At 36.1% G+C, this 22,617-nt stretch overlaps 1 protein-coding gene and 1 long non-coding RNA gene across 5 annotated transcripts in view; both read left to right on the top strand.

The window, feature by feature from the left end:
- LOC140628067 (uncharacterized) overlaps positions 1–1,322 on the top strand; it is a 37,063-nt gene extending 35,741 nt beyond the window's left edge. Inside the window, exon 2 of the long non-coding RNA XR_012026487.1 lies at positions 1,223–1,322. This is a non-coding gene — a long non-coding RNA (uncharacterized lncRNA). The remainder of the gene's footprint in view (positions 1–1,222) is intronic.
- A 6,119-nt stretch (positions 1,323–7,441) lies between these two features.
- HMGN5 (high mobility group nucleosome binding domain 5) overlaps positions 7,442–22,617 on the top strand; it is a 30,679-nt gene continuing 15,503 nt past the window's right edge. The window contains exons 1-7 of one of the 4 annotated variants that reach the window (XM_072816918.1): positions 7,444–7,752; positions 7,968–8,152; positions 8,284–8,430; positions 9,802–9,831; positions 10,352–10,381; positions 10,638–10,688; positions 14,243–14,356. In XM_072816918.1, the coding sequence (XP_072673019.1) occupies positions 9,820–9,831; positions 10,352–10,381; positions 10,638–10,688; positions 14,243–14,356 (207 nt within the window). In that variant the 5' untranslated portion in view covers positions 7,444–7,752; positions 7,968–8,152; positions 8,284–8,430; positions 9,802–9,819. Of the gene's footprint in view, positions 7,753–7,967; positions 8,431–9,801; positions 9,832–10,351; positions 10,382–10,637; positions 10,689–14,242; positions 14,357–22,617 lie in introns of all 4 variants that reach the window. The other 3 variants (XM_072816919.1, XM_072816917.1, XM_072816916.1) reach the window with 3 other exon arrangements.

Raw genomic sequence — 22,617 nt, forward strand, 5'->3', positions numbered from 1 at the left:
TCTCAGAGATACCTCTCTTACAGTATTCCTACTATCTGATTTGGCATCCTACAGACACATTTTAGTCTGGGACTCCATGTACAAATAGATACACTAGTCTTGCTAACCCATCCCCTCCTCTGCCTTGAGAAAAATTCAAAGTCTCTGTCAGTATGGCTCTTTTCCTCTCTTCTGCTCTTTGGGATCCCTTTCTCTCTGATCAACAAGTTCCACAAATTTCAAGAACCTAGATGGTAAAACTCTCAAAGCATAGCCATAGCAACTGACTGAGAAGAAGAAATGCAAAGGTTTGGTTAAGTTCTTAAAATGGAAACAACACGAATGAATATATAAATAAACTATCTTACTACAGTTTTTATTTATTTATTTTTAAGTTTATTTATTTAACTAATCTTTACACTCTACATGGTGCTTAAACTCATAACAGTGAAATCAAGAATCACATGCTCTTCTGAGTGAACCAGCCAGGTGCACCTTGCCACAGTTATTTTAAAGATAAATTCAAAATGGCTAAATATAATAGGCTACTGTTTTTTATGGACAAAAGTTATCTTAAAATAATGTTTCTGGTTTCAAGAGTTACACAAATAATATTTTTCACAGAAAAAATCACACCTCATGAACTACAATAGCATGTATTTCATTACTTTAAAAAAATCTCCAGTGTGGACCTTTTCCAGGAGAAATTAAGTGCTGAATGGCAATTCATCTCACAATAAATTTAGAAGTGAATTAGAACATGAAAACAAAAGGAGACAGAAGCAATAATTCTATTTTCTCTTTGAGTCAGCAATGAACCCATATGTGAAATAGTCTAAGCAACTTAGAGTCCAACAAACTATTTGGTGGGCATATTTTTGAAAAGTGTCTTATGTGCATTTGGAAACACAACATTGAAACCAAGGGAAGAAGTTCCAAAGATATATTTAGCTTATTGGAAATATTTCACTGATGCCAAGTGATGTTGAGCATTTTTTCATGTGTCTGTTGGCCATTTGTATGTCTTCTTTGGAGAAATGTCTATTCATGCCTTCTCCTTATTTCTTGACTGGATTATTTGGGTTTCTTGGGGTGTTCAGTTTGATAACTTTTTTATAGATCTTGGATACTAATGAAAATATATAAGTGTAGATTTATACTATTGTCATTAAAATGTGTAAGAACTGAACATGTTCATTTGCTTGAATGGATTACTCATTCAACAGAAAATATAATTTTCCAGGTTTAGATAAATGGGAAATGAATGAAGCATGTAGCTGCTGCTTAACAAATTGATCATAGACTGACTTCATAAAAAGAGGATAGGAAAGAACAAACAAAAAGAATGATTCCTTGAAAAAGAAGTAGGGTAAGTAAGAAGTAAGGTAAGTGTTTTCCATCATGTTCTTAGAATTTAAGTACACAGAGATGTGTATAAATTATTCCTAAAAAATGACTCTTAAGATATAATTTCTTAATGAATCTTTTCCAGGGGGTCTTTTCTCTTTTCCTTTCTGAACTCTGTCTTTGCTGTATACTCGGGAATGTTTTCAGACTTAATATCTTTGCTGTACCACTGTTTGTTTATATATCCCCTTGATGGAATATGCAGTTAGCTATAACAATAGCATAGATTGCAAAAACAAAATATGAGTTTTGCTACTTCATCAGAATATTTGTATGTACAATTTGGAGATTGACAAAAACTAGGTTTAATTTTGTTATATAAATATGTTATATACACTTTATATAAGTTTAAATATGTTTAGATACACTTTATATAAGTTTAAATATGTTTAGATATATATTTCAAGTAAGTTATAATAAAATAAAAGAATTTGAAGGGTTATATGTTGCTTTTAAAATAATCTGATATGTAAGGCTCTAGGTAAGTGGATGAAAGCCAAAAACAAAAAGTGGGGGAGAAATCCCTAGCATGATACAGAATTAAGACAATCTAGCATTTAACTTTAGCCTCTGGCTAAGATGGTATCAGTTTACTAAATCAAATATTTTTATTAGTTGCCACTATTTTCTCAGTGAAGGGTGATTGTTTCTTTTTTTTTCTTTTTTTTTTTTAAGGGTGATTGTTTCTAATTAACCCTCCTCGACGAACAGTTGGACTACACCAGAAAACTGATTTATCTTTTCGTGAAAATAGGCTGTAAACTTCTATGTGCAGTATGTGGCATTTATCAATTTTTTAATTTCTTTTTTAATGAATTCTTTTTATAAAGGTAACCAACAATAGTGAGCTTTCTAAGGAGATAGAAAAAGCCTGAAGCATTGAAGTAAATTAAAATATTAAAAGCAAAAATATAATTGTTTTAAAGATGCCATTGTCTTAGTGTACCATAATATTCACACAACTTATATAAGTGTTCCAATCTACATTTTAGTAGTTTATTAGACATGGAGTAATATATATCCTTCTATAAGATAAGGCTGGTGGTAAAATATTAGAAAAAATATTTTAAAACTTTTATATTTTATGCAAAAAACACAAGTTAAGTTTAATAAATATTTGGTAAATTTAAAGGAACTAGAAGTCTTTATAATGTAAGTGAGAAACTTTGAAACTCTTTTCAAGTATATGAGGATACCTAGTAGAAGTTGAAGATTTTCAAATAACTTTTAGCCAACAGAAAATTTTTCCAGTAAAATTACAGGTGAGCTAAAAGTTATTCCAGAGTGTCAGCTAAGCGCTGTAATCAATCCAAGCAATATCTCAGATCAATCCTCAACAAAACTCAAAAATAAGTGCATTGATATATTTAGCTCACTGTAGATTTATCATTTATTTCTCCAATTGAAAATATCAGCCAACAATATATTTAAAACACAAAATTTTAATTATATGCTAGAATTCTTACATCATTATTTGCTGCAATACTAGGTAGTTTTCTGATTTTTCTCATTTTTTGTAAATATAATAGAAACAATAAAAAAAATAAAAAAAGAAACAATAATGGTAAAGGATGGGGTCAAAATTAAAGATAATTTAATAGGACAAAGGAAATATGTTATACTAATCAGTATCTTTGAGAACCCGTTGCATGTAAAGCAGTGTATATAGAAATATTTTTAATTAGGTATTATTACATCATTTTAAATTATAAAAAAACAGAACATTTGAAAATCTCTTTTTTCTTAATTGCCTAGAATCCCTTTTCTCAAAAACACATGGTTTTAATATTTTCTTTTGGATTCTCTGTGTCAAACAGTTTATTTATTTATTTTAATAAATGTATTTTTTATTGGTGTTCAATTTGTCAACATATAGAATAACACCCAGTGCTCATCCCATCAAGTGCCCCCATCAGTGCCCGCCACCCAGTCGCCCCCACCCCTCGCCCACTTCCCCTTCCATCACCCCTAGTTCGTTTCCCAGAGTTAGGAGTCTTTCATGTTCTGTCCCCCTTTCTGATATTTCCCACTTATTTTTTCTCCTTTCCCTTTTATTCCCATTCACTATTTTTTATATTCCCCAAATGAATGAGACCATATAATGTTTGTCCTTCTCCGATTGACTTATTTCACTCAGCATAATACCCTCCAGTTCCATCCACGTCGAAGCAACTGGTGGGTATTTGTTGTTTCTAATGGCTGAGTAATAATCCATTGTATACATAAACCACATCTTCTTTATCCATTCATCTTTCGATGGACACCGAGGCTCCTTCCACAGTTTTTTTTTAATTTTTTTATTTATTTATGATAGTCACACAGAGAGAGAGAGGCAGAGACACAGGCAGAGGGAGAAGCAGGCTCCATGCACCGGGAGCCCGACGTGGGATTCGATCCCAGGTATCCAGGATCGCGCCCTGGGCCAAAGGCAGGCGCCAAACCGCTGCGCCACCCAGGGATCCCTCCTTCCACAGTTTGGCTGTTGTGGACATTGCTGCTATAAACATCGGGGTGCAGGTGTCCTGGCGTTTCATTGCATCTGTATCTTTGGGGTAAATCCCCAGCAGTGCAATTGCTGGGTCATAAGGCAAATCTATATTTAACTCTTTGAGGAACCTCCACACAGTTTTCCAGAGTGGCTGCACCAGTTCACATTCCCACCAACAGTGTAAGAGGGTTCCCTTTTCTCCACATCCTCTCCAACATTTGTGGTTTCCTGCCTTGTTAATTTGCCCCATTCTCACTGGTGTGAGGTGGTATCTCATTGTGATTTTGATTTGTATTTCCCTGATGGCAAGTGATGCAGAGCATTTTCTCATGTGCTTGTTGGCCATGTCTATGTCTTCCTCTGTGAGATTTCTCTTCATGTCTTTTGCCCATTTCATGACTGGATTGTTTGTGTCTTTGCTGTTGAGTTTAATAAGTTCTTTATAGATCTTGGAAACTAGCCCTTTATCGGATACATCATTTGCAAATATCTTCTCCCATTCTGTAGGTTGTCTTTTAGTTTTGTTGACTGTATCTTTTGCTGTGCAAAAGCTTCTTATCTTGATGAAGTCCCAATAGTTCATTTTTGCTTTTGTAGGTTATGGTGAGAAAATATTTAGGCAAGGGGAAATAACTATATAAAATTTTAAATCAATATGAAATTGTAGGACTGAATGGTTAGGGAGAAACTAAAATAATCAGGTTTGCCTGTGTCATGTGAGGGTACAATTGAAATTCTATAGCATAATGAGAAAGTAGGATCTTTTAGGGCTGAAATGATTGGAGAAGGCTTTTGTCAAAGGCTTTTAGAACTGCTGGAATAGGTTCTAAATAATTTGGTAGATATTTGATAGGTGAAGATATAAGAGAATGGGGCTGTATTTAGAGGTAATAATATAGCAAATGCAGAGTCTAGGGCAAGTTTGCACCACTCATATGGTACAAGCAAACTTGATTTATAATATGTATGCAACTGTTTGCTCTATTCTACAAAATTATAAAAATCCTTAAGGGCAGAAACCATGTAATACAACTTTGCTTGCCATAGGGTCTTGAGTTTTTATAGATTATTCTACAAAACCAAAATCTGATTCACTAAATAATGCTAAATACAAATTTATTGAGTAAATGTGTTCCAGTGTTGACACATTTTTAATTCTCTTCATGCTTTTTTTTCCCTTATTGTTATGAGGCAATCCTCATTTTGAACCCAGGTTTTTATGCTTGTATTTGAACTCTTGGAAAATAAAATGATTGAAACATATCTAGGCTCACCCAATAATGCATTCAGTTTATGTTATAAAGGCAAAAACAAGCATCTAGAGAATCTAGAGATGATCCCAACAGCTGTGGGCAAAGGAATCTATTTAAATGTCTTTTTAATTTACCAACTTGAATCAGAATATAATGAGGTTGGAGAAGGGAAATTGAACCATAGTCAGTCTTACACTATCTAATCTGTTTAATTGCGCAATGTAGGTGTCTGAGAAAGAATGGGCAAAAATAAAAATGATGAGTTCTTCTGTTAGGTTGTATTTTAGTTTGAAGGGATGCTTTGGTATTATGTATTAGCTATTAATATTTATTTTTAAACTTGCAATTCCAATTTTTTAATCCACATGAACACAAATGAAATTCTTCCTTTGAGTAACTGTTCGAAATATTAATTTCCTTTTTGTTTTTCATTTTTAAGTTATTTATTTATTTAATTATTTATTTGAGAGAGAGAGAGAGAGAGAGAGAGCACACTCAAGAGGAGGGAAGGGCAGAGGGGGAGGGACAGGAAGAAGGAAAGAATACCAAGCAGACTCCTTGCTGAATGGGAAGCCTAACACTGGGCTCTGTCTCACCACCCTGATATCATGACCTGAGCAGAAACCCAGAGTTGGAAATTCAACTGACTGATCCATCCAGGAACTCCTTAATGTCTTTTAAAAATTATTCTTCCAGAATAGAGATTTGGACTGTTATTGGAGCACTATGAAACCCAATTAGCTGTTACAACCACCAAAGCAAGGTATTCTAAGAAAGGGCTTCTGGACTAGAATCTTTCATAATTATCCTCAAGCATATTATTTGCCAATTTCCACCCCCACTCCTACGACCTTTCAGTCTTGAGAACTAACTTTGGAAGGCAGATAGAAGCCTCTTTTAGAGTAGAAGTCCACCTAAGGATGGGTTAAACTATGGTGAAGCTAAGGAGGCACTCTCCTTAGGCATAGAATATAAGGAGAACCCAAAAGTCTGTAATGAAGACAAATATTTAATGCACTATTTTAAATATCTAAATTAATGTAAAAAAAAAAGTCCATGATGGGGCAGCCCGTGTGGTTCAGTGGTTTAGCGCCGCGATCAGCCCAGGGCCTGATCCTGGAGACCCAGGATCAAGTCCCACATCAGGCTCCCTGCATGGAGCCTGCTTCTCCTTCTGCCTGTGTCTCTGTCTCTGTCTCTCTCTCTCTCTCTCTCTCTTTGTCTCTCATGAATAAATATAAAAAATCTTTTAAAAAAAAGTCCATGATGAACAAAATATCAAAAATTAAAAACAAGGAAGAGAAAGAACAACAGGATCCTACCCTGAACTTGCATGACTCACCTCAATCGCCTAATCCTAATCTGAGTATTTGGTACATCCTTAAAATGAGTGCCTTAATTGTCTGATCTTAGTCCAGGCTCTGGGTCCAAACCACTTTTTAAAAAAGATTTTATTTATTTAATCATCAGAGATACAGAGAAAGAGGCAGAGACATAGGTAGAGGGAGAAGCAGGTTCCCCACCTGGAGCCCAGTTCAGGATTGATCTCAGGACCCCAGGATCATGCCCTGAGCCAAAGGCAGACATTCAACCACTGAGCCACCCAGGCATCCTGTAAAGACTTTTTATTTATTTTATTTTTTTTGTATGGCACCTTCCTGAGATCCTTCACTAAATGCCACCTTTGCATTCAAAACCCATTGTATCAGCACTTTTCCTCTGGATAGACCTTTGTTATCACAAACTTCACTCAAGGTCCCAATCTTGGTGCATACCAAGTGGGATAGCTGTGTTTATCCGATGTCAGCGCCTTCAGGCTCTTCTGTTCCCAGTTTTCTTTCGCTCTCCACATGCAGGAGATGCGCCGTTTTGGTACCCTCCTCCTGCCAGGACCACAAAACTGTTTTGGTGGGAAGTTCCCAGGACCAGAGAAACAGCCCCAGTCTCTTTACTTTCTGAGTGAATGTTCCCTTCAGTTCACTTCCATCTTCTTTCCCAGAAAGAATGTAAAGACTAGACTAGACTGGGGAGACTCAACCTGGTTTCAAAAACACTTTCTTCCTAGAAATGAGTAAAAGTGGAGGTTTGGGAGATTGTGAAGAAAGCAACTGCAGTGACTTTCACTTGTCATTACAACGTAAAAGGAAAAAAAAAAAAATCATGACAGCTCTGGCCTTCCCACCGGTATTAGCTTGAACATTTTACATCAGGTCCCAGTGCTCCTCCACCACACAAGCAGTCTGAAAAGTCAGTATTAAGTGGGCTCTTGGCAAGTCCGTGGGCCACGCCCCCTGTGCAGATTAGCTTCCCTTATTGGTCTGACAGCCTGTCACTCAAATCTGGCTCCCACTCCTGCTAACCATTCACGTAGTTTGGTTGCCTCTTGGTGTGTTTAATGTTGCCAATAACAAGGGTTTTTTTTAATTAATTAATTTTATTTATTTATTTATTTATTTAGTTAGTTAGTTAGTTAGTTAGTTATAGCCGGGTACAGGTCGTGCTGCAGTTAGTTCATTGAAAACTCAGTTGCTCTCTGAGCACTTGGACAGGGACTGCTTTTGGCTTTTTTTCTGTTTTTTCTGTTAAGATCTCCTACAGAGAGCTGCAACAATGCCCAAAAGAAAGGTAAGTGAAATGGGAAGATAGAAGGGGGATCAGCGACTGAAATACGTATTTCCTAATTAACAGAGAGGTTTTTTTTAAAAAAAGTATTTTGGCTTCTAGTTAGATTTTGTGATGTACTGAATGGAAGGAGAAGGAAGGGCAAGAAAGATCAGTGTTAAGATTTAGGATGGTCTTGCATGCAACCAGTAGTTAACTTTCGGCTTGTTTTGTTTCAGGGAAATAATCGTTTAAGAGGTGTCTCCATGCTGAATTATAAACAGCCATAGCGCTGTACTGTCGCTTCCTACCCCATCCCCCTTCCTCCGTTTGCCCTTTTGGAGAACACTTCTCTCAACCACACTTCTCCGCACCAGTTTCTTCCTCAGCCTCGGATTTTTCCCTGGGAACCGTCCCATTTAGGGTAACTTAAGCCATGGCTTTCTCCTGTATTTGCCTTTGTTCTTCCCGTTTTCTTTTTTCTTTTTTCCCCCCTTCCTTCCTCCACTTCTTGTCCTGCCAGATAGCTATGCAATGGTAATCCTGTGCCATTAGGCGGCGCAGACTTCAAACTGTCCTGGAGAAGGGTTCACCTCTTGCAGAATCTTGCAGAAGATTCATTCCTGCAATTAGCAACTTTAGGGCTAAGACATCTGGGATTCTCCAAACTCTGCAAAGGTGGAGAGACTGCAAGAGAACTGAGTAAGATAAACTATTGCTAATGTGGGGGTAGCATGGATTTGTTCACTTTTAGACATGCAGAATTGATCTGAGCTATTCCAGGGCTATGTGTAGTCTGTGAGCCCTCAACTTCAAAATTTGTGACTCCTGTCTTAGGAGATAAATTCATGCCTGGTGTTTGTTTGAATGTTTGTTGTGGATTTTTTTGAGGGGGAGGATCCCTTAGAAGTGAAATCAATTCTGTTTCTTTGCTTGACAAAATTGTAAAACACTATGCTGATGTAAAGATTTGTGACTGTTTTGATTTTATTCCTATTTATCCATCTACCATACCTATTTCTAGAACATAGTAATAAGACAGAAATTCCCCTGTGCTCTGGGGCCATGTAATAGCTTGATAATTTCCAGGCTGAAGGGCTGCTCAGATACAGAAAGCAATGATTTTTAATAACTATCCCCTTTCCTTAGATTCCCACCGCTGAGCTTTTTTGCTTGTGCAATAGGGCATGCTATTTTACCGAGCTGACAGTAAACGTCTAGCAGGTAGTAGCAGGAAGTTTTAAAATCCGTGGCCGGCTCCTCAGAATAACACATTGATGTTGCAGAGGTTCCTTCCAAAAAATGAGAGAGAGAGAGAGAGAGAGAGAGAGAGAGAGAGAGAGAGAGAGAGAAAGCATTGAAGCATTGTTGGGGTTGTAGTTCTTGTACTAAAAACTTGGAAAGAATAGTCCAGTCAGTGGAGAGCGTCCCATAAGTACAACTGCATATAAAACATAAAGCAAGGGCAGCCTGGATGGCTCAGAGGTTTAGCGCCACCTTCAGCCCAGGGCATGATCCTGGAGACTTGGGATCGAGTCTCACGTCGGGCTCCTTGCATGGAGCCTGCTTCTTCCTCTGCCTGTGTCTCTGCCTCTCTCTCTCTCTCTCGAATAAATAAATAAAATATAAAAAGAAAAACAACAACATAAGGCAAAACAGGAGAATTTCATGAAGCTCCGCCTTCATTCTGCCAGCCCCCATGCTTGCTTATTGATTGATTGACTGATTGATTGATTGATTGATTGCCTTTAACACTGGCTACAGAAGGTGGATTTTAAAATTTAAAAGGTTTGTTTGTAGGAGATATAATTCACACAAAAGGATGGAATCAACTATCAGTTATGTAAACTTATGTCTTGAGAATGTATTCGCATCTTGGTGCATATTTGCACATTAGTGCACAGCAAACAGTATGTGGCATGCTACTAGGAAATAACATGTGGCTATTTGAGCTAGAATCCAGGAAAAAAATCATAAGTGGTTATGTTAAAACTATAATTCATATGCAATATTTTCTGATCTATGTGGTTATATCGATGATCTTATTCCTGTGTGGTTTTCTTGTCTGTATAGGCTGCCAGTCAAGGTGATATGAGGCAGGAGGTGAGTATTTTTTAATTTTAGAATCTAACTGAAAAAATTCACTTCCTTTATGAATTTGAGACACATAAGCAGCTAAAAAATAGACGCCGGTTTGTATGGTATGCCAGTGAGTTCTCTCAGAAGTATAGCAGGTATTGAGAATTCCAAACTTTGAGTTTAGGACCTTATGCCTCAGATTTGGAGAGAGCTTCTTCTTTTTAAGCAAAAACAAACAAAAAATTGCTTTGTCACTTTGCAAGAAGGGGCTATATCTTTACTTCCTTGTTATTATCCATTGGGTTCATTTAGCTTAGCAACTGAAGTTTAATTTGGAATTTTTTTCCTTACCTATATAAAGCGTGCAGGGAAGGGAAAGTATAAATTTATATTTCTACTATATTTTTTACTCAAGTTCACAACTTCTTCTTTAAAAGCAATGTTCAGGTAGTGTTACACCAAATATTTTCACAATATAAATAATTCTAGGTTTGCGTGTCCATAATTCTATTAACTAATTATTATTATTTTCTTTTACTTATAGCCAAGGAGAAGATCAGCCAGACTCTCAGCTGTAAGTGGTCTTTAAAAAAAAGCTTCCAATGTATTGTAAAATATAAATTTAAAATTCAGGGAATCCTGAACAATACTAGTAACTTAATACAAGATTTATTTTGGATGTCTTAGTAAAAAACTTTCACACCAAGGAATTTTTTTCCCTAGTGCTCAGTCTTAACTATACCCATTTATTTAAATTAAGAAGTTGGATTTCTTATTAGTGATCTTTTTTCAATTATGATCCCCCCCATAACTTGTGTTTTTTGATGCAGATGCCTGTGCCTGTTACACCAGAGGTGAAGCCCAAAAGAGCAACTCCAAAGGTAAATATTCAACATGTACTGTTGAGAGAAATTTACTTCAGAAATGTTTATTTTGGGAGAAAGGAATGCAGCTGATCATTTTGACTTTATTTTCTGTTAAGTTAGTAATATGTTACATTATACCGTATGGTACATGTAAGGTCTTTGAGTAAGGAATATTTGTTCATGTTCTGTGATTGTCCACGCATTTGGCATTTTCATTAGGAAGAAACCAAACAAAAATTTAGTTGGTTAGACATGTAAAATGTACATACCTTTGACATCATATAGTCACAACACCAATATTCCTGTGAAAACTAAAGATGTAAACTGTAGTAACCAAAGTGTTAAGAGTAGTAACTAACATTTGATAATATTTTACAGTTTGTAAAGTGTTTTCATATATATTATTTTTAAATGAAAACAATTGATTTCATATAGAATTCTATACTCTGATGTTGTGACTAACAACATTAGAAATAGAAATAGCCTCAATATTAAGTTCACTTTCCCCTCTATACTTATAAATATTTATAAATTATGTGTAAGTATGTGAATGTATAATACAGTTAATTTTCAAATTGCTTTACCGAAGTATGATTAATATTTTAAAGGTTGGTTAAATTCCTAAAATCCTAAAAGATTAAAGCTAGGAGGAACATTAAAATCATTGTATCCCATCATTTTGTGAATAGAGAAACTGTAAATTTTTTTTATTGGAGTTTGATTTGACAATGTATAGCATAACACCCAGTGCTCATCTGGTCAAGGGCCCCCCTCAGTGCCTGTCACCCAGTCACTCCAACCTCCCGCCCACCTCCCTTCCCACTACCCCTTGTTCATTTCCAGAGTTAGGAGTCTCTCATGTTCTGTCATCTTCACTGATATTTCCCACTCTTTTTCTCTCCTTTCCACTTTATTCCCTTTCACTATTTTTATATTCCCCAAATAAATGAGACCATATAATGTTTGTCCTTCTCCAATTGACTTATTTCACTCAGCATAATACCCTCCAGTTCTATCCATGTTGAAGCAAATGGTAGGTATTTGTCATTTCTAATGGCTGAGTAATATTCCATTGTATACATAGACCACATCTTCTTTATGCATTCATCTTTTGATTGACACTTTGGCTCCTTCCACAGTTTGGCTATTGTGGACATTACTGCTATAAATATTGGGGTGAAGGTGTTCTGGCGTTTCAATGCATGTGTATCTTTGGAGTAAATCCCCAGCAGTGCAATTCCTGGGTCATAGGGCAGATCTATTTTTAACTCTTTGAGGAACCTCCACACAGTTTTCCAGAGTGGCTGCACCAGTTCACATTCCCACCAACAGTGCAAGAGGGTTCCCCTTTCTCCACATCCTCCCCAACATTTGTTGTTTCCTGTCTTGTTAATTTTCACCATTCTCACTGGTGTGAGGTGATATCTCATTGTGGTTTTGATTTGTATTTCCCTGATGGCCAGTGTGCTTGTTGGCCATGTCTATGTCTTCCTCTGTGAAATTTCTGTTCAGGTCTTTTGCCCATTTCATGATTGGATTGTTTGCTTCTTTGCTGTTGAGTTTAATCAGTTCTTTATAGATCTTCAATACTAGCCCTGTAAATTATAATCATATTTATAAAATACTTTGAATTCCTTGATTAAAAAACAATGCCTAAACTAGGACAAGTGGTTTTAGCAATAGTAAGTGACAACAGAAGAGAAAGGTTTAAATTTTTTCTCTTTTTCACATTTCAAGGTCACTCTTTTATAAAATTAGGTACGCAATTTATACGATATTAAGGTAGGGCACCTGGATGGCTCAGTCAGTTAAGTGTCTGCATTTGGCTCAGATCATAATGTCAGGGTCCTGGGATCTAGCCCAACATGGGGCTTTCTGCTCAGGGGGGAATCTGCTTCTCCCTCTTCCTCTGTCCCTTCCCCTTGCTTATGCTCTCTCTCTCTTTCAAATAAATAAAATCTTTTTTTAAAAAAGAGGTAGTTAACACTTTATTTCCTTTAAAAATAGAAAACAATGCTACACTAAAAAAAAAAAAACACTATATAATAATGGGCTTTAGGGGCATCTGGGTGGCTCAGTGGTTGAGCATCTGCCTTGGGGTCAGGTCATAATACTGAGGTCCTGGAATCAAGTCCTGATCCAGGCTTCCTACAGGGAGCCTGCTTCTCCCTCTCCCTCTGCCTATATCTGTGCATCACTCTGTGTCTCTCATAAATAAATAAATAAATAAATAAATAAATAAATAAATAAATAAATAAAATCTTTAAAAAATAAAAAAGTGCTTTAAAATGCATTATCCTACTTGGCTCTCAGTTTCTCATGTGTTAAAATAGTAATAATATAGCTATATTGTATTTTATAGTTTCTAAAACAATTTCATATATCTTTTATCATTTGCTTTTTATAACATCCCTATGAGGTAGGTGTTATTACACTTTTTTACATATAAAAACATGCACAAAGAGATTTATATTTTTTCTTAAGATCACATCAAGTAAGTAGTAGATCTGTTATTTAAACACAGATTTCCTGGCCCTTAATTCAGTGCTCCTTACACACATAGGCAAAGAGCTTTCTTGGTCATGATTCAAGTCATTTCAAAGTTGTAGAAGCATATATTGAGTCACCTCTGTCTCAGGTCATTTCTTTCAAATATATCTAAAGTGATGCTCTTGCTAATATAGTATTTCTCCTAGTGATTACCACTGGAGACTTTGCTATCCACAAAACCCTGTTGCTAATTATTAGACATGACAGATAAAGTGATCCCCTCCAGTCAAAAAGAGTTAATTTATCAAAGTCTAATCTGATGCAAATAGCTCTGAGTGGCCACTGGTCAGTATTGTAACTTGTTGCTTCTCATCTAAAATAAAATTTATTTGATTTATATCAGAAGAACATTATTCATTTTTTTAGATTTTATTTATTTATTCATGAGAAACACAGAGAGGGGAGAGAGAGAGGCAGAGACATAGGCAGAGGGAGAAGCAGGCTCCATGCAGGGAGCCCGATGTGGGACTCGATCCCAGGTCTCCAGGATCATGCCCTGGGCTGAAGGCAGCACTAAACTACTGAGCCACCGGGCTGCCCACATTACTTATTTTTTGAAAAAGTTTATTTATCTGAGAGAGAGAGAGCATGAGCAGAGCAGAGGAGGAGCAGAAAGGGAGGAGCAAAGGGGAAAGGAGAGGAACAAGCAGACTCTCTGCTAAGTGCAGAGCCCGCTGTGAGGCTCCATCTCAGGACCTTGAGATCATGACATGAGGCAAAACCAAGAATCCCTTGCTTAATTTGCTTAATCAACTGAGCCACCCAGGTTTCCCAGAACATTATTCATTTTTAATTCTGTGCTTTAGGTTTTTTTTTTTTATTTTTTATTTTTTGCTTTAGGTTTATAATGAAACCAAGAGAGTCAAGTGATATTTTTGTTGATATTAATTTTATATGGATATTTTAAAGCTTTTTGTAAATCATTACAGCAGCTTGGAAAATAACTTGGGACATTTAATTAACACATAAGTTAACTTGTAGTTGTATATTTGTTTTTATTATTCTATGTTGCTGGACAGAAAATGAAGACAAAAAATGATATGATGGAAAAGAACACAGATACAACTGAAAGCAAACAAGAAGTTATTGAAGGAGAATGTGATGCTGAAAATGGGGAAACCAAAATTACGGAGGTATTTTATAATATTAACAGATTTGTCCATTTGAAAGTCTAATGGTGGGTGTTACTGAAAGAAATCTTGTTTTCCCTTATACTTTAAAAGTTGAGAAACATTAAATGAGTAGTGGTTCGATAGTATCTGAGTCCATTCCTGCTGCTATAACAAATACAACAAGCTAGGTGACTTACAAACAACAGAAATTTATTTCTGACAGTTCTTGAGGCTGGGAAATCCAAAATCAAAATGCCAGCATTTTTTGGTGTCTGGTGGGGACCTGCTTTCTGGTTTATACACAGCACCCTTCTTGCTGTGTCCTGACATGATGGAAGGGATGAGAGAACTCTGGAGCTCTTTCCTAAGGGTACTAATCTCATCCATGAGAGTTCTACATTCATGACCTAATCATCTCAAATAGGTCCTATCTCCAAATATCATCACATTGGGGATTAACTTTCATATGAATTATAGGTGACACATATATTCAATTTATGGGACATAATATAATGGTATCTAAGGGGAAAATAAGAAACAAATTTAAAATATGAGAATTTACAGGGATACTACTGGGAGTAGTGGATTAGCATTGCTATTAAGAGAATAATCCCAGCGATAATGACTTATATTAAATACAGAGCAATGCTCTACTCATTTTGCTGGCACATGGGCTATTTCTAAATCCCTTTCCAAGATTACATGATTCATTTTCCCCTGCAGATTGCAAAACAAATCATTATTTTTTTATAAATTTATTTTTTATTGGTGTTCAATTTGCCAACATATAGACAAACACCCAGTGCTCATCCCATCAAGTGCCGCCCTCAGTGCCCGTCACCCAGTCACCCCCACCCCCCTGCCCACCTCCTTTTATACCACCCCTAGTTCGTTTCCCAGAGTTAGGAGTCTCTCATGTTCTGTCTCCCTTTCTGATATTTCCCACTCATTTTTTCTCATTTCCACTTTATTCCCTTTCACTACCCTTTGTATTCCCCAAATGAATGAGACAATATAATATTTGTCCTTCTCCGATTGACTTACTTCACTCAGCATAATACCCTCCAGTTCCATTCACGTCGAAGCAAATGGTGGGTATTTGTCATTTCTAATGGCTGAGTAATATTCCATTGTATACATAGACCACATCTTCTTTATCCATTCATCTTTCTATGTACACCGAGGCTCCTTCCACAGTTTGGCTGTTCTGGACATTGCTGCTATAAACATCAGGGTGCAGGTGTCCCAGCGTTTCACTGCCTCTGTATCTTTGGGGTAAATCCCCAGCAGTGCAATTGCTGGGTCATAAGGCAAATCTATTTTTAACTCTTTGAGGAACCTTCACACACTTTTCCAGAGTGGCTGTACCAGTTCACATTCCCACCAAAAGTGCAAGAGGGATCCCCTCTCTCCACATCCTCTCCAATATTTGTTGTTTCCTGCCTTGTTAATTGTCCCCATTCTCACTGGTGTGAGGTGGTATCTCATTGTGATTTTGATTTATATTTCCCGGATGGCCAGTGATGTGGAGCATTTTCTCTTGTGCTTGTTGGCCATGTCTATGTCTTCCTCTGTGAGATTTCTGTTCGTGTCTTTTGCCCATTTCATGATTGGATTGTTTGTTTCTTTGCTGTTGAGTTTAATCAGTTTTTTATAGATCTTGGATACTAGCTCTTTATCTGATACATCATTTGCAAATGTCTTCTCCTATTCTGTAGGTTGCCTTTTAGTTTTGTTGACTGTTTCTTTTGCTGTGCAAAGGCTTCTTATCTTGTTAGAACTCATACAGCAATTTGGCAGTGTGGCAGGATATAAAATCAATGCCCAGAAGTCAGTGGCATTTCTATACACTAACAATGAGACTGAAGAAAGAAATTAAGGAGTCAATCCCATTTATAATTGCACCCAAAAGCATAAGATACCTAGGAATAAACCTAACCAAAGATGTAAAGGATCTATACCCTAAAAACTACAGAGCACTTCTGAAAGAAATTGAGGAAGACACAAAGAGATGGAAAAATATTCCATGCTCATGGATTGGCAGAATTAATATTGTGAAAATGTCAATGTTATCCAGGGCAATTTACACATTTAATGCAATCTTTATCAAAATACCATGGACTTTCTTCAGAGAGTTGGAACAAATTATTTTAAGATTTGTGTGGAATCAGAAAAGACCCCGAATAGCCAAGGGAATTTTAAAAAAGAAAACCATAGCTGGGGGCATCACAATGCCAGATTTCAGGTTGTACTACAAAGCTGTGGTCATCAAGACAGTGTGGTACTGGCACAAAAACAGACACATAGATCAATGGAACAGAATAGAGAACCCAGAAGTGGACCCTGAACTTTATGGTCAACTAATATTCGATAAAGGAGGAAAGACCATCCACTGGAAAAAAGGCAGTCTCTTCAATAAATGGTGCTGGGAAAATTGGACATCCACCTACAGAAGAATGAAACTAGACCACTCTCTTGCACCATACACAAAGATAAACTCAAAATGGATGAAAGATCTAAATGTGAGACAAGATTCCATCAAAATCCTAGAGGAGAACACAGGCAACACCCTTTTTGAATTCGGCCACAGTAACTTCTTGCAAGTTACATCCAGGAAGGCAAGAGAAACAAAAGCAAAAATGAACTATTGGAACAAATCATTATAGAAATGTTTCTTATAGGTCTTTATTTGTATTTTTAAAAAGATTTTATTTATTTATTCATGAGACACACACACACAGAGAAAGAGGCAGAGACACAGGCAGAGGGAGAAGCAGGCTCCATATAGGGAGCCCGATGTGGGACTCAATCACAGGACTCGTCCGGAACTCCAGGATCACACCCTGGGCTGAAGGCAGGTGCTAAACCACTGAGCCACCCAGAGATCTCCTCTATTTGCATTTTTAAAAGATTTTATTTATTTATTCATGAGAGACACACGGTGGGGAGGGGTGGCAGAGACACAGGCAGAGGGAGAAACAGATCCCATGCAGGGCGCCTGACGTGGGACTCGATCTCGGATATCCAGGATCACGCCCCAGGCTGAAGGCAGCGCCAAACTGCTGAGCCACCATGGCTGCCCTCAATTTGCATTTTTAATGCATTTCTTATTCTTAGGTATTGCAGTAAAACAATTAAAATGGGATATAATCACTAATTTACAAATCAAAGCTGTGCATTTAGGGAAAATTTTTTTGGAAGTGACCCTGTGTTATAAGGTAAAATACTTTTAATTTTTTTATATTTAAATTCCAATTAACACACATACAGTATCATAGTATTTCAGGTGTGGAATATAGTGGTTTATCACTTGCATACAACAGTGAGTGTCCATCACATTTGCCCTCCCTAATATCCATCACACATTTAACTGACCCCTCACTTACCTCCCCTCAGGCAACCATCAGTTTCTTCTGTATATTTGAGTTTGTTTTCTGGTTTGCTTCTCATTCTTTTCCTCCTATATGTTTATCTCTTCTGTTTCTTAAATTCCACATATGAGTAAAATCATGTGATACTGGTCTTTTTCTCACTGACTTATTTCATTTGACATAGACTCTCTAGCTCCATCCACATCATTGAAAATGGCAAGATATCATTCCTCTTGATGGCTGAGTAGTAGATTCTATAGAATCTATACTGATTCTACATATATATATTTATATATATTTTTATATATATTTATATATTTATTTATATATATAAAATCAGGCTTTGCTTTCTATATATATATAGAAATTATATTATTATATAATTAATTATAATATAATTTTATATATATATAATCTTAATATATATATAATCTTTATCCATTCATCAGTCCATGAACATTGGGCTCTCTCCATAGTTTGGATATTACTGATAATACTGCTATAAACATCAGGGTGTATGTATCCCTTTGGATCTGTATTTTTGTATTTTGTATCCTCTTGGTAAATACCTAGTAGTGCAATTGCTGGGTCAATAGAGTAGCTCTATCTTTAACTTTTTGAGGAAACTCCATAAAGTTTTTCACAGTGGCTAGACCTGTTTGCCTTCCCACCACCAGTGTAAGAGGGTTTCCCTTTCCCCACATCCATGCCAACAGCTGTTGATTTCTGTTTGTTAATTTTAGCCATTCTGACAGGGATGAGGTGATATCTCATTTTGGTTATGATTTGTATTTCCATGATGACTGAGTGATGTCAAGCAAATTTTCATGTGTCTTTAGCCATTGGCATGTATTCTTTAAAAAAGTGCTTTTCATGTCTTCTGCCCATTTCTTAACTGGATTTTTTTTCCTCAGGAATTGAGTTTCATAATTTTTTCATATATATTGGATACTAACCCTTTATCACATATGTCATTTACAAATATCTTCTCCCATTCTGAAGATTACCTTTTAGTTTTGTTGATTGTTTCCTATGCTGTACAGAAGCTTTTTTATCTTGATGAAGTCCCAATAGTTCATTTTGCTTTTATTTCCTTGCTTTGAGAGACATATCTAGTAAGAAGTTTCTTTGGCCAATGTCAAAGAAATTATAGCCTGTGTTCTCCTTTAGGATTCTGATGGTTTCCTGTCTCATATTTAGGTTTTTAATTCATTTTTAGTTTATTTTTGCATATGATGTAAGAAAGTTGTCCAGTTTCATTTTTCTGCATGTGGCTGTTGAATTTTCCCAGTACCATTTGTTGAAGAGACTTTTCCATTGGATATTCTCTCCTGTCTTGTTGAGGATTAGTTGGTATATAGTTGTGGGTCCAATTTTGGATTCTCTATTCTGTTCCACTGATCTATGTGTCTGTTTTTGTGCCAATACTATACTGTGTTTTTTTCAATACTATACTGTCTTGATCACTACAGCTTTTTTTAAATATAATTTGAAGTCTATAATTGTGATGCTTCCAGCTTCACTTTTCTTTTTCAAGGTTGCTTTGGCTTTTCCACTTCTTTTGTTGTTCCATACAAAATTTAGGATTGTTTGTTCTAACTCTTTGAAAAATGCTGTTGATATATTGATAGAGATTGAATTAAATGTGTAGTTTGCTTTGTATGGTATAGACATTTTAACAATATTTGTTCTTTCAATCCTTGAGCATAGAATATTTTGTTTTCATTTCTTTGTACCATCTTCACTTTCTTTCATTAGTGTTTCATAGTTTTCAGAGCACAGATCTTTTACCATTTTGGTTAGATTGATTCCTAGATATTTTATGGTTTCTGGTGCAATTGTAAATAGGATTGATTCCTTGATTTCCTTTTCTGCTCCTTCATTATTGGTGTACAGAAACACAATAGATTTCTGTACATTGATTTTATATCCTGCAACTTTACTGAATTCCTTTATTAGTCTAGAAGTTTATCGGTGGAGTATTTTGGGTTTTCTCTATATTGTATCATTTCTTCTGCAAATAGTGAAAGTTTGACTACTTCTTTGCTGATTGGGATGCATGTTACCTCATTGCTGGGGCTCAGACTTCCAGTACTATGGTAAAATAGCAGTGGTGAGAGTGGACATCCCCATCTTGTTCCTGACTATCGAGGAAAAACTCTGTTTTTCCCCATTGAAAATATTAACTGTAGATTTTTCATATATCATGTGTGTGACATTGAGGTACTTTTCTTGAGGTTTTTTAACAAAATGAGTGCTATATTTATTATTTTTTTGCATCTACTGGGAGGATCATATGGATCTTATTTTTCTTTTATTAATGTGGTATATCACATTGATTTATTTGCAAATATTGAATCATCCTTCCAACCTAGGAATAAATCCCATTGATCATGGAGAATGATTTTGTCAATGTACTGTTAGATTGGGCTTGCTAGCATTTTTTTGAGAATTTTTGCCTCCATGTTCATCAGGGATATTGGACTGCAGTTCTTTTTTTTAGTGGAATCTTTATGTGGCTTTGATATCAGTGCAATGCAGGCCTCATAGATGAATTTGAAAGTTTTCCTTCCATTTCTATTTTTTTAAATAGTTCGAGAAAAATAGGTATTTAACGCTTCTTCAAATGTTTGGTAAAATTCGTCTTGGAAGCCATCTTGCCCTTGGAATTCTGTTTGTTGGGATATTTTAATTACTGATCCAGTTTCTTTGAAGGCTATGGGTCTGTTCTAATTTTTTATTTCTTCTTGTTTCAGTTTTGGTAGTTTGTATGTTTCTAGTAATTTATCTTTTTTTTCCCAATTGATTTTGTGGCATATAATTTTTCTTAATATTCTCTTAAAATTCTATTTATGTAGTATACATTGTTATTTCTCCTCTCTTGTTTGTGGTTTTTAAATTTGTGTCCTTTCCCTTTCCTTTTTGATAAGTCTGGCTAGGAGTTTATCAATATTATTAATTTTTCAAAGAATCAACTCCTGGTTTCATTGATCTGTTCTACTGTTTTGTTGTTGTTATTGTTCACTTTTCTATATCATTTATTTCTGGCATAATTTTTATTAATTATCTTATTTTCTGGGATTCAGGCTTTGCTTTCTATCATTTTTCTAATTCCTTTGGGTGTTACGTTAGGTTACATATTTGAGATTTTTCTTGCTTAGCGAGGTAGGCCTATATTGCTATATACTTCCCTCTTCGGACTGCTTGTGCTCTATCACAAAGGTTTTGGACCATAATATTTTAATTTTAACTTGTTTCCATATATTTTTAAATTTTCTCTTGATAGCCTGGTTGACTCGTTCATTATTTAGCAGACTTTTCTTTAACTCCCATGTATTTGTGGTCTTCCCATTTTTTTTCTTGTAGTTGACTTCAAGTTTCAGAGTGCTGTGATCAGAAAATATACATGGAAAAAAAAAAGAAAGAAAATATACATGGTATGATCTATATTATTTTATACTTTTTGAAGCCTGGGTTGTAACCTGGTATGTGATCTGTTGATGAGAATGTCCCTTGTGCATGTGAAAAGAATGTGTATTCTGTTGCTTTAGGATGAAATGTTCTGAATATATCTGTTAAGTCCATTGGGTTCAGTGTCTCATTCAGAGTCATTGTTTCCTTGTTGATTTACTGCTTATATGATCTTTCCATTGATGTAAATGGGATGTTAAAGTCCCATACTATTATTGCATAATTATCAATGAGTTCTTTTATGTTTATTAACTTTTATATATTTGGATGCCCTCATGTTGGGTTCATAAACATTTATGATTGTTAGGTCTTCCTTTTGGATGTACTCCTTATTATGATATAGTGCCCTTCTTCATCTCTTATTATAGTCTGTGGTTTAAAATCTAGTTTATTGGGGCAGCCTGGGTGGCTCAGCAGTTTAGCGCCACCTTTGGCCCAGGGTGTGATCCTGGAGACCCAGGATCGAGTCCCACCTCAGGCTCCCTGCATGGACCCTGCTTCTCCCTCTGCCTATGTCTCTGCATCTCTCTCTGTCTCTGTCTCTCATGAATATAGAAATAAAATAAATAAAATAAAATCTAGTTTGTCTATTATAAGTATGGCTATTCCAGCTTTCTCCTTTTTTTAAGATTTTATTTATTTTTTCATGGGAGACACACACACACTCACAGAGAGAGAGAGAGAGAGAGAGAGGCAGAGGGAGAAGCAGGCCCTATGCAGGGAGCACAATGTGGGACTCTCGATCCCAGGACTCCAGGATCATGCCTTGGGTGGAAGGCAGGCGCTAAACTGCTGAGCCACCCAGGGATCCCCTCCAGATTTCTCTAGATGGCCATTTGCATGACAAATGGATCTCCATCCTCTCAATTTCAGAGTCTCTCATGCTGTACCCACTGAGCTAGCCAGGCACCTTATCCTCTCACTTTCAATCTGCAGGTGTCTTTAGTTCTCATAACTCTCTTGTAGGCAACATATAGTTGGGTCTTCAGGGTTTTTTTTTATCTATTCTGACACCCTATGTCTTTTGATATTTAGAGTAATTATTTATAGTTATGAATTTAGTGCCATTTTATTACTGGTTTTCTTGTTGTTTCTGGAGAGATTTTCCCTCCTCCTTTCTAGTCTTTGTCCCTTTTGTTCTTTCCTTACCACTAAAAGTGTCCCCTAATATTCTTGAAGGGCTGGTCACCAGCTCCTTTAGTTTTGTTTTTTCTTCAGAGAAACTCTTTTTTATCTCCTTATATTTTGAATGTTAGCCTTGTTGTATAAAATATTCTTGGATGTAAATTTGTCCTATTCAGCATGTTGAATGTATCATACTACGCCCTTCTGGCTTAGCAAGATTTCATGGAGAGATCTGCTGCTAGGTTTATTGGTCTTCCCTTGTAAGTTAGGGACTTCTTTTGTATTGCTGCTTTTATTTCATTATTTTTTATATAA

The sequence above is a fragment of the Canis lupus genome, chromosome X, assembly GCF_048164855.1.
Source record: "Canis lupus baileyi chromosome X, mCanLup2.hap1, whole genome shotgun sequence".
NCBI lineage: Eukaryota > Metazoa > Chordata > Mammalia > Carnivora > Canidae > Canis > Canis lupus.